Here is a 17,906-nt window from a genome sequence, read left to right as displayed (position 1 = left end):
TGCTGTTTATTAGCAGTTTATCCCATGAGCCATTTAAAAAGAATCATTAAAACAATGCCCTGCAGAGAATGCAGTGATGAAGCCGCACAGACTGTTAGAATATTGGCTGAGAGTCTCAGCAGGGAAAGCAGTGGCAAGGATATTACACGGCTTTTGGTTTTGCTTTATTTCTGAGATATTAGTGCAGCTCTCAGAAAATGAAAGCCTGTATGCATTTCATAAATATGCTTGCATTTCCCGTGAGTCTTGCTTTTTATAACAGGAAATGTTGCCAACCATGCTGACTCAGTCACTAGCCTTGATCAAATAATTTTCAGAATTAAAACATTAAGAAAAGCAATTTTTGAATTCGGTCTTTCTCTCCTTGCCATGGACCTGTGGTCCAAAATAGTGCTTATCATGTTTGAAATGGGTTATAAATTCTTTTAATCCAATTCAGAATGTTAGAACATGCCTGCATGAAGAAGCATGTCCCAGTCACCACCTGCACCCCTGGCTCCAAGTCAGCCCCAGTGGTCAGGACCCATGGCTTCCCGAGCTGGCGAGGCCTCCACTAGGCCCGGCCGAGGGGGCCTTAGCCCCTTTCCCTCCAGGGGGGTGTGCCATGCCAGTTTTCTCTGAGTTACAACCTGCCCATCTCATCAAAAATCAAGTTTATCACTTGGAGAAATGGACACTTCTCACCTCAGATCATCGCTTCTGTTTGTATGGAATCGTAAACCTGAACAAATTGAGCCTCTGCTTCACAGACTACCTGCTAATGTTCAAAATAAACCTTAGGTTTCAATCCCTAATAGCTCCTCCTGGGACTGCTGCAAGCCGAGAAGGTCGTCGTTAACTCCAGACAGATGGCGGCTCTGTTCTTAGTTCACGAAGCCACCCGAGTGTTTCACGATCGCCTAATGGAATATACCGAAAAAGGGCTTTTCTATCAACTTCTCTCAAAGGAAATTGAGAATTATTTTCAGGTAAACCTATATTTTAAAAATTATTTTAAATGGTATCTCAGGCAAAAGTGTTGTTTTCTAAAAGCCCTCAGGCGTTTCTATAATATTAATAACAACATTATTAATATCATTAACAATCCCATTTTCCACTTGATAATGTCTAAATGAACATGGATTTGATGGGATGGAAATGACAAAGTCTTGATGCCCTTGCTCGTGCGTTTGGCCTTCAAGCCCTGACACAGCTCACGTTTCTCCAGGCCTGGCAGAAGCGCTCAGTCCCCGTAGCTCCAGCGCCTTGAACTTTGGTCTCCACGGAGCCCCTGGGCTCCCAGTCCAGAAGGAAGGAGAGCAGTTCAGGAGACTGAACCACGCCACAAGCTGGTGGGGAAGCACAGGGGCGAGTTCAGCGCCTTCACGAGGCCGCGGTGTGAGTTCCTCTCGAGAGAATTAGGGGGGGGCGGGGTCCTTCGGAATTCCTTCCAGAGGTGACTCCTCCTTCCTTTTCTGTCTTCTTTGGTGGTGCTGCTTTCTCTCGTCCTGTTCATAAGAGCCCAGGAAATATAATGAATTCACAACAGAAAAAAAAAAGACTTTTGGGTATGAACCTTATACCTAGAAATACAGACATGCACATAAACTCAGAATGCAGCGTATACACATACATGTAGATCTGCGTTCGTGTGTGTGTGTGTGTGTGTACTGTGTACGTGTACATATGTATGTTTAAGACTAGTCCCAAATCCAGAAAGCTTTTAAAAAATACTTTCGAGACACTCCCATCATTATTTCCTTTCAGTCCAGGCTCTCTACTCTTCAGCCCAGATGAGAGCTCTCTGCTCTCAGCCCAGCCCAGCTCCTCCTTGATGTGATTGTTCATGTCAGCGCACAGCCCCTACCCTCCCATGTCTCCGCTGAGCTCACAGGGGTGATCCTTTCCCACCTGCTAGACCAGCACACCTCCACTCGCTTGTGGAGTCCCTCAGACCTGGCCTGCTGTCCTTGGTGATGTCCTTGCTGTCCTTGCTGCTCTTCATTGATGCTTCAGACCCCTCTTGTCCCTACTTTTACCCCGTTTCCCCTGCTCAGAGACTAGACTCCCCAGCGCACTTGGGTACCATTCCCGCTTTTCTTCCCTGGCAACCTGAGAAGCACTTGAATATAGAGGCTACCCCCATGGGCCCTGCCCACCTTCAAAGCCCAGCCCATCCCCTGAGCAGCTGTGGAGCCCTGGCAGGGGACCCCCCGTGTCTCCGTTCCCTCATCTCTGAAGTTGGGGTAGCAGCCATACCCACTTATAGGCTGTCCTGAGAATCAGCGGCACCCCTTTGTGTCTAGAACAGTTTCTGACATACAGTAAGCGCTCTATAAATGTAAGCTGTGGGCAAGAACTGGACTTTCTGTCTACATTTCAGATACAGACAGGTGGTTCGGCAGAAAGAACCTGAGCTCTAAAGTTAGACCTTGGTTTGTCTTCCAAGTCTGGCTCGCGGTGTTCGGGGTGCTTCATGCTCAACACACAAAACCACTTGCAAAACCATTCCCGGTCTTTGCCTGCTGTGCTCCCTGCACCTCCCGGTGCCCTGGCCTGATGTTGCCCACCTCCGTGACCACGCCGGAAACCTCGGCACCTCAGCCCCACGTCCCAGCTGGAATGCGGCGTTGGCGTCCGTGGTCTCTCCTGCCTCTGCCTCGACACCCCTGGGTCCCCTCTGGCCAGCCTTCAAGATTCAGCTCGCGCTTCCTCTTTCAGTGGATGTCACTGGCCAACACCGCTCCCTTTCCAGTTTGAGGGTCCCTTCTTTGTGTTCTCCCAGGACTGTGGACTTTCCTATCCTAGAACTTACTATAATGTAATTAGTTATCTCTCTCTCTAACCTGTGGGTTCTATGAGAACAAAGTCATTGATTTTTATCTCTACCTAATCACCAGAATTCAGCATCCTTCCTTCCTCTCAGTTGGTGCTTGATAAGGATAACTGGGAGGAAGGGAGGGACTTTGCTAACATAACTAGAGAGAGATTATTCCCCCCCCACCCCCCCACCCCCTCCCGGTGAAGTTTGCAAACTCCCTCCTGTAAATGGCAGGGCAGTCCAGGTTTTGGACTTTGCCGGACGACCAAGCAATAGATGCAGAGGCGGTAGGACATGAGCTCGCACACGCTTCAGGGACACACGGCTTGCCCTGTGGACGGACAGCAGGAACCGCTGCAAGACCCCAGAGTAAAGACATATTGACCCATCTTCCTTAAGGACATAAGGATATAAATTAGTCCTATGAGAATTTGCATTTATATGGTATCATTTAATCAGTTTGGCTTATTTTCATTTTTAAAAAATAAAATGTGGTAAGGCTAACAATTGTTGCACTTACAATGTGCCAGACACTGTTTCCAGAGCTTTCTATATCATTGCTCATCTTAGTCTCTATAACACCTCTGCGATGGAGGTCCTGCTGTTACCCTCACTTTACAGATGAAGAAATTGAGGCAGATGGGGCTAAGAACTTGCCCCAGGTTACATAGCTAGTTAAGTGGTGGAGTCATCCAAACCGGGGAGATCGGACTCCTGATATCCTCTTACCTGTCATGTTATCCTGCCGCCCAACCTCATCTCCTGGGTGCCTGCTGGGAATTTCCAGTGCTGGACACCTGAAGGGGGTGGGGGTGGGGCTGCTGAGACCTAGTGGGAGGCGCAGGCCAGCAGTGCAGGTGCAGAAACTCCAGGTCAATGTATTCGGTCTCCTTTGCAACCCTTGTATGGCACCAGATGTACGTATTCTGAGAAAGGGCCCACAGGTTCCATAGCACAGCAAAGGGAAAGAGCCCCCAAGGCTTACCTGGATCTGTTGTGCCAAGAGCGTCTCTGATACAGATCTGTTCCATTCGTTTTGATAACAAGTAGAATCTGGCTCTTAACACATACTCTTAAATGATGATCTTACAATAGATTCAATGGACCAAAGAAAAACTGATGAACGACTCAATTGTATTTGTGGATTTCTTGGATATAAACAAGCCTCATAGGAAAAAGATCTATCGGAATACCAATGACTATAATAGACTTGCCAACGTGCTGAATGAATTCCAAAAGAAGTTGAGCTCCACGTCTTTGGAGGTACGTACAGACGTGCACTGTGTAGACTCTGAGGAGTGCTGTGTGTGTGTGTGTGTTATACACACACACGGATGGGTATATTTCTTTCACGACAGATATTTTCAAGACGTGTGTGCGAGTGAGAGAAAGAGGGGTGCCTGGGTGACTCAGTCGGTTAAGTGTCCGAATTGATTTCGGCTCACATTGTGATCTCAGGGTCGTGGGATCGAGCCCGGTGTCAGGCTCTGCACTCAGCAGGGAGTCTGCTTGCAATTCTCTCTCCCTCTGCCCCTGCGTGTCCAGGGCAACAGCAAGGAGCAGCATCCCTGCCACTGCTGTCCTGGGCAGACAGGTGTCGGACCGGGGGCCCCGACAGAATCACAGATGCCGCCACCCCGGCTCCTGGGACTCTTCCCTCACCACGAGTCCCACCCAAGATAAAGCAGCAGCAGAACAGCCCCGATGCTGTTGTTCTCCTCCTCCTCTCTTCCCTCGAGCCTGGGACTCCCCCGGTCTTGCTCACGGCAATACTGGCATAGGGACTCCTCATTATGCAAATTTATTTTTCAGAAATGTAAACCAGTTTAGTGGGTCTAGGTTGCTGGATTACGAAAATCGTCAGTCTCACTCCCGGATCCTTGTATGTAAAACTGCAGTGAACTTTTGACTTTTCTATGCCTGTAAGCACTTTATTTGTCCCATTTCCTCTGCTAGATTTTTCATTCCATGGTGTTCTTCAAGGAAGCCATAGAACACATCGCAAGAGCTGCGAGGGTCCTTCGGCAGCCAGGGGGTCACATGTTACTGGTAGGAGTTTAAATTGTTCAAATACATTTAAATTTCAAAATAACAATTGAGGGAATCTGATAAAATCTACCTTGCTTACAAAAGTTTTACTTATGCAGACTTTCTCTTTGTGAAAGCTTGCAGCCACTGAGTCCCACACAACGTGCTCTTCCTCTCCAGAGTTTGCATAAGAAATTTATCAGCACATAAAAATGCTTGTTTTTGGAAGCGTTTGATGTGAATAGAAGTGACGGAGCTGGCAGCATCTCTAGCATATCCTCAGCACCAACGTAGTGTCTGTGCAGGTGGATCTTGACCTTGAAAACAGTACATTTCCTGGAATATGGATTTAGAAACTGAGTCTTTGCACAAAATTCTACTTCTCATGAAAACAAGTGGGAGATAAATTCTTGGCAAATCCCCAAACAACCTGAGTAGACAAAAGCTTTCAGAAGGCTAAATAAAATCCAACACACGCAGCCAATTATAGGAATCGCAGTATTTATGAACATTTAAGCTATTGCTTATGCCTATTATTTATGTATTTTATACTTTTGTTATTTATAACTAGTTATTTAATTCACATCATTTTTTCCCAAAAAGACTTGTTTTGCATTCAGAACTACTAGAGCTTTATTTGAACAGACATGCATTAAGAGTAATTAAAAGGAATTAAAAACTGAAAAATAGAATTAAAGCAAAAATACAAAAGCAAATATTTCCTCCATTGAAACTATTCCTTTACTAACCTCGCCCATCTCATAAATGGCACCAACATAGATATACCGCTCTAGCCAGAAACCCAGGAACCCCTCATTCTGGACGCTTTTCTGTCACACCCCACCCTCAGTCCGTCAATACATCCTGGAAATACAGCTTCCAAAATAGCTGTATTTAAAAAGCACACTCGTACACATCTCGATTGCCTCCACCCTACCCGAGCCACTACCACAGCCCCCGGGACTCCTGCCTCCCCTGTCTCTCCCCTCCCCTCGGCCTCTGTCACTTTGTCCCTTTATTCTGCCTTTTCTCCCTAGACCTTAGCGTTATTGGATCTTATGTATTTAACTTTTCATTTATGTATTACCTGTCTCCACATTTAGAACATAAGCTCTATAAGATCTATGATTTTGTCTATTTCAGTTAATAATGGATTATTTTTTAACTCCCAAATGGTACATACTCTCAGTTTGCTTCTTTTACCACAAAGTGACTTTCTTTTCTAATAACAAGTGAGTTTACAAAGAGTTGTCAATTCTAAAATCCTGAGAATGCATTCAGAGCAATTTTTAAAGCCCTAACGCTCAACTAGAAACTTGCCTCTTTAACAATGCTTTCTCATGACTCTATCGTCCTATCAGAGCCCCTGTTAAAAATACAAGGCAAAGCATGGCAAGTCCCTGTTTCCTCTCTGATCCTGTGACTACTTTGCCCAATTAAAGATCATCAATAGATCGATAGATCTTTGCACTGGGATTCACTTGTGTAAAATGGTAATATAACTGGAAGCTGACCTAGCCTATGCAGCTTCAGCAGGGAGAAGCAGCCGGAGGGAGCGTAATGACTTGATGAAGAACGTTTAAAACAGATTTAAAAAAATAATCATGATCTAGATTGGTCAATTCAAATGAGATTAGTTGAATAGATAAAGAAGTAAAAAGCATATCATACATGACTTGTTAAAAGTAAACATTACCGGGGCGCCTGGGTGGCTCAGTCGTTAAGCATCTGCCTTCAGCTCAAGTCATGATCCCAGAGTCCTGGGATCGAGCCCTGTGTCAGGCTCCCTCAGGGAGCCTGCTGCTCCCCCTGCTTGTGCTCTCTCTCTCTGACAAATAAATAAATAAAATCTTTAAAAAAAGAAAAAGAAAAAAGAAAAGATGGAGAAAGATAATTCATGCTAATAATTCCCATAAGAGAGTTGGAGTGGTTATACTAATATCAGACAAAATAGACTTTCAGGGAAAAAAACAAGTGTTCAAGAGAAAAGAAAGATGTTATAATGATAAAAGCATCAATCATCAGAAAGATACAACAGTTTAAACACACATACCTAACAGCTAAGCCCCAAAATATGTGAAGCCAAACAGACAGAATTGAAGAGAGAGAAATAAGCAGTTCAGCAGCAATGATTGGAGTCTTCGATAACCCCACTCTCAATCATTGCTAGAGCAACTAGATACAAAATCAACAAGGATATAAATATGTCAATAATACTGTACAAACAATTTGACCTAATTGACATAGATAGTAGACTCCTTCCAACAAAAACAAAATACACATTCTTCTCAAGCACGCATGGAACAGTCTCCAACATAGACCATGTGCCAGACTATAGAACAAGCCTCGATACATTTAAAAGGATTGAAGTCATTCAAAGTATGTCCTCTGAACACAATAGAATTAAAGTAGAAATCAATAACAGAAAGAAATTTGAGGGTGCCTGGGTGGCTCAGTCGGTTAAGTGGCTATCTTCAGCTCAGGTCGTGATCCCAGGGTCCTGGGATCGAGCCCTGCATCGAGCTCCCTGCTGGGTGGGGAGCCTGCTTCTCCCTCTCCCTCTACCCCTCTTCCCTGCTCATGCTCTCTCTCTCATAAATAAATAAAATCTTTAAAAAAAAAAGAAAGAAAGAAATTTGAAATATTCACAAATATGTGGAATTTTTACAACATACTCCTAAATAACCAATGAGTGAAAGAAGAAATCACAAGAGATATTAGAAAATATTTTGAGATAATGAAAACACAGCATACCCAAAGCAGTGCTTAGAGGGAAATGTATATAAGCTATAAGTGCCTAAATTTTTTTTTTTAAAGAAAAATCTCAAATAACCTAACCTCCCACATTAGGAAACTACAGAAGAAAAGAAAACTAAGCTCCAAAGCAGAAAGAAGGTACTAATAAAGATGAGAGAAGAAAGTAGAACAGAAAAACAATAGAGATTATCAATGAAACCAAAGCTTTTTTCTCTGAAAAGATGAACAAAATTGACAAACCAAGAAAAAAAGAGAAAGAAGAATCCATTATTAAAATTTTTTAAATCAGGAATTAAGGATTATAAGAGAATAATGTGAACAACTGTGTGCCAGCACATTGGATAGCCTAGATGAAATGGAAGAAGACACAAATGACTGAGCTAAAGAAATAGGAAACCTGAAAAGACCTAAACAAAGAGATTGAACTGGGAATTTGAAAACTTCCCATGGAAAAAAAAGCTCCTGGTCAAATGGCTTCACTGGAGAATTCTACCAAACATTTAAGGAAGAATGAGATCAATCCTTCACAAACCCTTCCAGTAAATAGAGGAGGGAACAGCTCCCAACTCACCCACGAGGCCAGTATCACCTGATACCAAAACTGGACAAGACACATCACAGCAAGAGAAAACTGCAGGCCAATATCCCTTATGAATATAGTTGTAAAATTCCCGCACAAAATATTAGCAAACAGAATGCAACAACATGTAAGTATCATGCGTCATGACCAAGTGAGATTTATCCTGGGAATGCATGTTTGGCTTAACATCCAAAAGCAGTAATATAATGCACCATATTAATAGAATACAAGGCAAAACCACATGATCATATGTGCAGAAAATACGTTTGATAAAATCCAATACCGTCAATGATTTTTTTAAACTCTCAGCAAAAAGGAATAGAAGGGAAGTTTACCAACCTAATAAAAGGCATCTATGAAAAACTTTCATACTTAATGATGAAAGGCTAAATGTTTTTCCTCTAAGACTGGGAACAAAACAAAGATACATTTTTTCCTCACAATTTCTATTCAACCCTATACTGGAGTTTGTAGCCAGTGCAATTAGATAAGAAAAAGGAAAAAAGGGCATCCAGATACTTACTTTACAAGAAGTAAAACTGTCTTTATTCACATTCCACATGATCCTGTTTATAGAAAATCCTAAGGACAACCTACCCAATTAAAAATAAACAGACATCTCACAAAATCATATAAAAGGATTCTCAATATCATTTGTTGTTAGGGAAAACAATGTGATAATCACTATACACCTATTAAAGTGACCAAAATTTTAAAAAAAACAAAAAACAGATAGTAGGAATTGCTAGCAAGGGTACAAAGCAACAAGAACTCTTGTTTATTGCTGATGGGAATGCAAAATGGCACAGTCACTTGGAAGGATAGCTTGGTGGTTTTTTACAAAGCTAAAGATAGCCTTACCATATAGTCTAGCAATATGTTCCTATGTATTTACCTAACATATTTGAAAAATTACATCCTCACAAAAACCTTCCCATGTGTAATTACAGCGACTTTATTAAAAAATTGGACACAATCAAAATGTCCTTCAGTAAGTGATAAACTGGGGTACAATGGAATATTATTCAAAGATAAAAAGAAATGAGATATCAAGCCACAAAAAGACATGGACAAATCTTCAAGGCATATTGCTAAGTGAAAGAAGTCAGTCTGGAAATATTACACACTGTATGATTCCAATTATATGACATTCTGGAAAAGGCAAAACTATGGTGATGGTAAAAAGATTGGTGGTTGCCAAGGGTTTGGAGAGAGGAAGGAAGGTGAAATGTAAGATATTCGAGCACACTATTCTGTGCAATGCTGTAATGATGAGTACATGACACCACACATTTGTCGAAGCCCATAGAACTTCACAGCACAAAGAGTGAACCTTAGTGTATGAAAGTTCCAAAGAGTCATTTAGGAGTTCTGGGGAATCCCAGGATGGAATGCAGAATGTGACGAAACAACCAAACTGTGTCACAGTGTGTGCAACAGTCTCCCTGAAGAGGGTGGAAAGGAAAGGAACTGACCTAAGGAAATTTGGAAGGGAGTGGAGTCTGTAAGACTAAAGGCAAAAGAAACTGTATGTAAGCTAATAAAGTGGTTTCCTGTGGGAGTGAGGTCACCATTCTGATACCACTGTGCATATATATCACAACTGAGTAAGTAAAGGATGGCAGGTGGTGGGAGCAGGTTTCTCACTGTTGGAGCGGGAGCTTACAGATAAGCAAGGGGAAGAGGCTAGAGTGAGCCATATGGTGATGGATGAGAGTTGAAGACAGCAGTTGAACTCCTGTTTGGCTTCATGTATATGGTTTCATACATTTATAGGAATGTGTGTATGCAAAGCTCAGCATACAAAATTGGAGCATAACTCTGCACTCCTTAACTGTGAGCTATTGTGATTTTTCCCAAAGGATGCAGTATGAAAGGGGAAAACAGTAACTTCACAATGGAGAAGGCTGACATACAATACTTTATCTAGGTGACCAAGGTCAGCATCAACAGTGATAAATCATGTTGATAAATGACACTTTATCCCCGTGGTCTTCCCTCCCAGAAACACATAACCCCAGTCTAGTCAGAAGGAAAACATCAAGAAAATCCCAACCGAGAGGCATTCTACAAAATGTCTGACCAGCACACTTCAAACCCGTCAGTGTCATCAGAACAAAACAAAAAAAGAGAGTCTGAAACCATCACAGTCAAGAGGAGCCTCAGGAGATATAACTAGTAAACATAATGTGTTTACTAGTTATATCTCCTGGGACAGAAAAGGATGTTAGGTAAAAACTAAGGAACTCTGAATAAAGTAGGGATTCTAGTTAATAATGGATCGATACTGTTTCATTTAATGAGAACAAGTATATCCTACTAGGTCGATGTTCATAGGGGAAACTGGATGTGGGGTGTATGGAAATTCTCTTTTCTATCTTGGCAATTTTACTGTAAATCAAAAACTCTCCTAAAATCAAAAAGTTTATTTTTTTAAGTGGACCAAAGATTTAACTAGATATTTCACCAAAGAGACATGAATGGGAATAAGCCTATGAGAAAACTACTTGCCATCATTTACCATTCGGGAAAGGCGATCTGAAAGCCCATGGAGATATCAGCCCGCATGCGCTTGCACGACTGCTGTATCAAGTGTTGGCAAGGTTGTGGATAAGCGGGAGCTTGCGCATGTGGCCGGCGCGAATGTAAAATAGTACAACTGCTTTGAAAAACAGTCTGACCATTTCTTATAAAGTTAACCCCAATTTACCCTTTAACAGAGCAGTTCCGTTTGTCTGTATCGACACAAGAGAAAGTAAAGCAAACGTTCACTTTACAACTTGCACGTAAGTGTTCCGGGAGCATTATTAGAATAGCCGTGAAGTGGACATACTCCCAAGTGTCCCATCAGTAGGTCCCATCCAGTAGGATACTATTTAGCAATAAAAGGGAACAGACTACTAATAGACACTACCACATGCAAGAACCACAAAACCATCATGCTAAGTGAGGAGGCAGATGCAAAAGACTTCATATTTACTATTCAATGGATAGGAAATCTGTAGAGACAGAAAGCATACTAATGGTTGCCCGGGACTGGGGTTGAAGTGAAGACTCACTACTAACAGGCCTGGGGGACAGAACTATTCTAAGACTGGATTTACTGGTTGCAAACCTGTACATTTACTAAAAATCATTGAATTATAATAAAAAGAGGTGTAGCCTGTAAGTTACACCTCAGCAAAGCTGCTAAAAAAGGTAATACTTTGTCATTATTACCAAAGAGCACCTAAGTGGTTATTGCTCAGAATAAATAGGAAAAGGCCTATCTAAATTCTTCTAAATGAAAAGTCAAATACTGGCAGTAATGTAATGTCGATGCTATTTTTCAGATTGTGTTATCGTTCCTTCCAGTCAAATTGTCTCATATATTTCAAGAGACTATAAAGAGAAAAGGTGAAAATATTGAATGTATATGAAAGCCCTATAGAACTTTGATAAATATGGTAGTTATATTTCACGTATTTCCCGAAAAGGTTATAAAAATATGTATTTTGGTGATAGGAAACCATGCATTGCAATGTGTCTGGGACGTACGTAGGAGCCGTATGTTGGCTTGTTCTTCTCGCACAGATTGGCACAGACGGCTGTGGGAAGAAGACCTGTGCTGCTCTGGCCTGTTACCTGACAGAGTGCCAACTATACCGGGTGCCCACGTCCCACAATTATGCCTACATCGAATTCAAAGAAGACTTTAAAAGGGGCTTCATTCAGGCAGGATTGGAAGGGAACTCCACTGCTCTGATAGTTGCTAGTTTAAACCCAAAGCAGGTAAGTACTTTTTGTCTTTAGCGTTTGCTAGCGTTTGCCATTAAGTAGTGCTCCTCCCCCCCATTTAATATTTGAAAAGAAGGTATAGTCCTGCCGGCCTGCCCTGGTTTTCCCACTCTTCTGTCCTCCCCACTCCCAGCCGACAACATTTATGTATATTTGTCCTCATGCTGCTGAGAGTTCTGCAAAAGCATCTTCTGTCTTTACAATTTTCATTCTAATTGACAAATGAGAAGTAATTGGTCCACGTACCTGAACTAGTTGTGGAGTCTGTGTTTTGGAAAAAACACGGTCATCTGAATCCACTGTGTGTGCATGAGCTCCGCAGCATGCCAGCCACACACTCGAGACTCCCGATCCTCCCCTCGGTCCTCTTGCTGCAACGTCACTGTCACATTTAGGACTCTCCTTGTAGTTATAGTTCACGTATTTCCCTAAAAGGTTTACACACAAGCAAAAAATGCTAATCACCCAACTACTGTTCTCACCTGTTATCTGGCATAAATTATGCCCTTCCACAGCCTAAACGTCATGGGCCATCTCAGATTGTATTTACTTCTTTGTGGCAACATTTCCAGACACATGTAGTTATGAGTGTTGTTTCAAACTCGCATCTTGTTTTCTCTCCTCATGCTGGGCCTCTCTCCCCGGGGTTGTGGTTTTCTTGCACATCGCACTTCAAGAGTAAGTCCGGGTGCTGTGTTGTTATCTGCTGCTCTCCAGAGTGTCCAGTTTTCCACTTTAATTATATGTCCTCCCTTTCCCAAATCTAAATACCCTGCTCTGTTCATCAGCTTGAGGTTTCTGCCAGATACTTCTCTGGATTTCAGAAGATGTCACTTCTCCCATGCTGGAAGCCTGCTGTTATAATTTAAGAAATCATTTTTTCAGAAATGCACTATCAGTTGGAGCTGAGCTGAATGTGCTTATCCACTCCCATGTCATTCAGGACTTCAAGGTCACTGGATCTCTTCTCCCCACTTTCCAGCTTTCTCCTGGCCATATCATTGCTTTCCATGTGAATCCAAAAAATGGTGTTATGACTCGTTAAATTAACATTTGTTAAATGGAGCACAGGGGGCTGGATGGGGATCCACCGTTCAACAGAGGACCACGAGAGAAATTGAAATCGAGAAGTTTCTTAGAGGCCCTGGAAGAAGTACACAGCATGCCTTGAGGGGCCACCCAGGGAGATCAGGGCAGGGTCAGGCCAGGAGAGGCAGGATCCGGGGCCCGTGGGTGGTGTGACTTGGGCTCCCGCTAGGGCTAGATGGGTCCACTCACACCCAAAGAGTGGGGTTTTGGCTAGGCCCATGGGGGGTTCTGTCTAAGGGGCGTGTAAGGCCCGCGGGCCATGGGAGGTGGGATGGCTGCTGAGCCCAGGCTGTCGGGGAAGTCCTACCAGCAGTCAGCACCTGCTTGTCCCTCTGCGGGCGGCTTGCACCAGGGGCTGGTGTGAGTGTAGGGTCCCCGCAGGCTGCTTGGTAGAATGAAGCAGATGCCGAGGCAGCAGCACCCTGGGGTAAGCGAACCCCCTCACCAGGAGGAAATGATCAGTGTGTTTAAGAAGCTCCATCGGTTCTCCATCAGTTGTGGGTGAGACAGGAGATCAGCCAGCCCCTCGGCAGCTCTGTCGGCTCTCCCCTGGAGACGGTCCTCCCACTCGCTTTCCTTCCCTGCCTGAAACACCAGGAACCCGTGAGGGTCTCAGGAGTATCCTGAGGAGGTGATGATGCTAAAGATGCTTTTTTTTTTTTTTTTAGTAAAGCTTGGATTTTCTCTCAAAATCAAAATGCTCATATGTTTTAATAAAAACTCTTTCACTGCTCTTTATCCTGGGTCTCCATTTGGCATGTTTAGAGTGGAAAATGTAAATAACTTACTCATTCCTGATGTGTATCTGTTTCATCTAAGGAGTCGTTTTTGGAGGATTTGAACAACATTCTCAATTTGAGGAATATACTTGACCTGTTTGAAAACGAGGAGCTGGATTCCATTGCACTAAGGATGAGATCTTTTGCTGAACAGTCTGGTTCCATTGATAACAGGCAGTCTCTACTTGCATTCTTCCAAAAGGTACTCTTCTGTGGCTTGGCTTTACCAAATTGCTATGTTAAATGACAAGTAGACTCCGTTTATAATTCTGTACCTGATTTTCAAGTTGGATAAATTTTTTTTTTAGTTCTTTAAATGAGTTTTTAAGTTAAAACTAGTGACTAGATCCCCACACACAGACACGCCACACCCTTAGGGAAATCCAAGGTCAGCGAGGATCTGGGCCTGCCTGGCTACCAGTGTCTGAAGAACATGATAACAGCAAGAGACAATGACAAGAGAAATAAGACACCAGGCTTATTTCTTACACTGACTTCCCTCCCTGACCATGGTTGGTAACAAGTCTGTAAAGGCAAAAGACCCAAATTCTTGCATCCCTTGGAATAGCCCTGGAATTGGCCAGGGGGTGATGGGCACAGACAGAAATAATCCAGACAGCAGGTGATATTCAGAAGGAACTCAGCAGTGGGGTCCGTCTGGAGACAGTCCAGACCAACGAGCTAAGCTTTCTGCATCTTTAAGGCACAATGACCAGCCATCGGCTCAGCGGGGAGAGAGAGAAGAGACAGGATCGCCCAAACCAGACCTTCAAAGGAGAGCACCGCAGGCCTACTTACTTCTCGGGCCAGTTCCTGTCGATGATGGAGTCATCTGAAAATCGACCTGGCCCACCATCCATCCTCAGTGGACACTTAGTGATCCGGCACGAGAAGATGTAAAAAATTCCACAAATCGAGTACACAGTTGAGGGAGAACAATGTCACGTGAATGGATGCTTAGATTGGGTGATATTTTTAAATGCAGTCATCCTGATAACTTGTGGCCCTCTAGTGCCTTGTTACTAAATTGGTTTATATAGATTGTGATTGGCAAGGAAGAACAAAGAATTTCTCATTGGAGGACAGTGCCCTCCAGAAATAAAAAAAAAAATAAACCAAGAATCCCAGTTAGAAATCAGTTTTAATTATTTATATGTCTACTTTATACCACACTTGCAAAAATGATTTGAAGTGTCTTACAGTAATGAGTGAAGGAGTACTTGAAACCGTTAACATGGAATATCTTCAAGGAGGAGTTTGGGGATGGGTAAAGCAAAGAGAGCTAACTTCATTTTTAATTTAAACATTTCTCTGTTGTATGAATTCTGCATTGAGCAGTTTGATTTGCTTTCATACATTTTTTAAAGATAAAAAGGAGGAAAAAGAATCTTACACTTTCCTCTTCTTTCAGCTTTACCGCACTTCTTTGGCAAAATAGGTTGCTTGATACTCAAACATCTTACCACTTTGTACAAATTGAACTGTTTGAGTTGGAAGGAACATTGACTCACTGAAGCTGCTTTCAGTTATGTGGTTTCATTGAACATGACACATGGACATGAGGAGAGACTCTCCGCCCACGCCAGTCCTTCCGAGGAGCCAGGAACAGTAGCCGCATAGCCCGGCCTCGTGGGGGGAAGGAGGCAGGGAGATTTCAGGGAAGCCAGCCCTTTGCTGAAGACCTGCGAAACCGTAGCGGGTCTAATACCACGTAGTGCTAACCCTTCAGGGGTTTACTACTGCCCCCCCTTGTGCTCTGCCCACGACGTTGGTCTGTTTCTCTCTGTGTCTTTCAGCTTTCATTCCTCCAACCACTTCCCACTCTGAGTTTCTGGGAATCTCAGTGGCACACCAACCCAGAGCAAAGAGTGAAATAGACCCGCCTCCATCTGATGTAAGGTCCCCTCCTGAACAGAACTCGAGCACCACACCTGCTCGTGTGACTTGGTTCATAGAGGGGATGTTCCGGGTCATGGAGGGCAGAACCAGGCCTCTTTCCTCGAGAGAGCTCCACGGGACTTGCAGTCTCCTTCGGAAGGCGCTCAGAAGGCACCTGATCACCTCTAGTAATTTTTAATGTAATATTTTTTCCAAAGCAGGGGATTCCATTTTAACAACTTATATCTTTATTAATTTTCAGAGGATCCATAAAAATCTTCATATTTTTATGACCATGAGTCCCGAAGGACCGACCTTTCGCCAGCACTGTAGAGCCTATCCTTCTATGATTACCACCTGCACAATCGACTGGTATGAGAAGTGGCCAGAAGAAGCTCTCCTTGCCGTAGCCAATTCTTTCTTAAGAGAAAAGGTGGATTTAAAGAACAGAGAGGTAAATACAACCTCTTCTAAAAATCTGATCCAAGGGAAGATTTCAGGTTATTAACAGCATCTGGCAGAATTATGTCTCTGAATAGCAGTGAATCCTGGGTAGGTGAAAATAGGCAGCTCTGGGCAAAACTATGAAATAGGTCAAGTGTTTGCCTTGACTCTTTATCAGCTCCCCATCTCTTTAGCCCCCTGGCACGTCCTGTGTCACAGATGCCCAGATTCCTCACTGCCTGGGTCTCTGCACGGTCTTGCCCTGTGGTCGCGGTGAGCAGCAGGTTTCCCTACAGGGGACCAACCTCCAGTTGGCACGCCTGGTGCCATGGTAAGGACGCTACAACCTTCTGGGTGCTCCCTGTCAATCTCTCTGGTTTGGCAACAATGAACCACACGCAAAATGAGCCCAGAATTCATGAGTCCAGAAGTAAGTATGAATCTTTTCGAGTGCAGCCCCACCAAAGACCCCAGAGCAGCCCAGAAGTCAGCGCGGCACCTGGAAAAGGGCTGCGACCTCACATGGGAAGCGTCCAGGAAAAGCGAAGGCCAAGGGTAGAGTCAGGAAGAAAATGCAGCTGGATTAAAGGGGACCAGGTGATTGGCCGCCTTGGTGGGCTGGAGGTGGGCACCAGGGCTAAGTCCTGTCTCTGAATTTTCTCCAAAATTAAGCGAGGGGCACTTTCTCCTCTAGTTTTCCCACCCACATATCATTATATCCTTTGAGGATGTACGGACATTTTTGCAGCTTTACTTCACTCAAGGAAGAGAGGTGGAGTCTCTTGTAATTGATAACCTACTTTAGGAAAGGAAGATGGGAAATTTAAAAAAATAAAAAGGCACCATGAACCTGGGCCATTGGTGATGGCCCCCGAAATCCTTGGATGGCTGCAGCAGAAATGAGGGTAAAGCCTGGTAGCATGAGTCTGGCATGTCCTTAACCACCGGCCCTATTGTTGCTTCGTCCACCCTAACACCATCCAAACCACTAAGACTTCTCTATTCTTGATCCCATTAACCCAGGACCTTTTCTACCTCCCCATATCTCAAAATGATAAACTCTTTCAAGTTATTTTCTTTCTTTATGGATATTTATATTGCTTTCTCTTGATTTCTTAAAAATTATTATCTTGCAGAACTTAAAAGAAAAACTTGCCCCAATGTGTGTCCAAATCCACAAAAGTATAAAAGACTTGAACACAAAATACTTCCAGGAAAGTAGGCATTATTACATCACTCCCAGTAGCTACTTGCGGTTCCTGGATACGTTTGCTCACATTTTGAGGTCACGAGAGAAGGAAATGCAAACAAAGAGGTAAGAGTTCGAGACCAAATCAGAAATATATATATTTTTTTAATTGGTGCTTTTATTTGTAAAAAGAAACACGAACACAAAAGAGGAGCCCGTAGCTGCCTTTCCAGTGAGGGGAAAGGGCAACAGTGGCACAAGCCCTTCAAGGAGGTGAGGCATTCTAAGGCTGCTGGTCGGTGGAGACAGGGAGGGGGTGTCGAGCTGTCGCTAGATCGCATCGTGGAAACCAGAGCAGCTGCAGGTGCCACCGGTCATGGCCTTTATCCCAGGGACGACACCAACATACCAGGAGCCCGATGTCTGCGTCACAGACAGCAGGACGCCCCGGTGCTGCGGACACCGTGTCCAGGTGCCGCTGGGAAGGTGGGTGAGAAAACACGGGGCAGCAGCTCTCAGACCTGATCAGAGCCCCAGCGACACCAGAAACTGTGTCCTAACAGCCTCCCAGGAGGATAGGAACGT

The 17,906-nt window shown here is 43.7% G+C and overlaps 1 protein-coding gene across 1 annotated transcript in view; it reads left to right on the top strand.

The window, feature by feature from the left end:
• DNAH14 (dynein axonemal heavy chain 14) overlaps positions 1-17,906 on the top strand; it is a 325,270-nt gene that overhangs the window by 212,164 nt on the left and 95,200 nt on the right. The window contains exons 53-59 of the mRNA XM_044916203.1: positions 798-968; positions 3,896-4,063; positions 4,757-4,849; positions 11,739-11,936; positions 13,851-14,012; positions 15,951-16,142; positions 17,269-17,447. Of these exons, the coding sequence (XP_044772138.1) occupies positions 798-968; positions 3,896-4,063; positions 4,757-4,849; positions 11,739-11,936; positions 13,851-14,012; positions 15,951-16,142; positions 17,269-17,447 (1,163 nt within the window). The remainder of the gene's footprint in view (positions 1-797; positions 969-3,895; positions 4,064-4,756; positions 4,850-11,738; positions 11,937-13,850; positions 14,013-15,950; positions 16,143-17,268; positions 17,448-17,906) is intronic.

Source organism: Neomonachus schauinslandi, chromosome 6 (assembly GCF_002201575.2).
Source record: "Neomonachus schauinslandi chromosome 6, ASM220157v2, whole genome shotgun sequence".
NCBI lineage: Eukaryota > Metazoa > Chordata > Mammalia > Carnivora > Phocidae > Neomonachus > Neomonachus schauinslandi.
The sequence above is the reverse complement of the archived record's forward strand: the minus strand, read 5'-3'. Positions and strand labels throughout refer to the sequence as shown.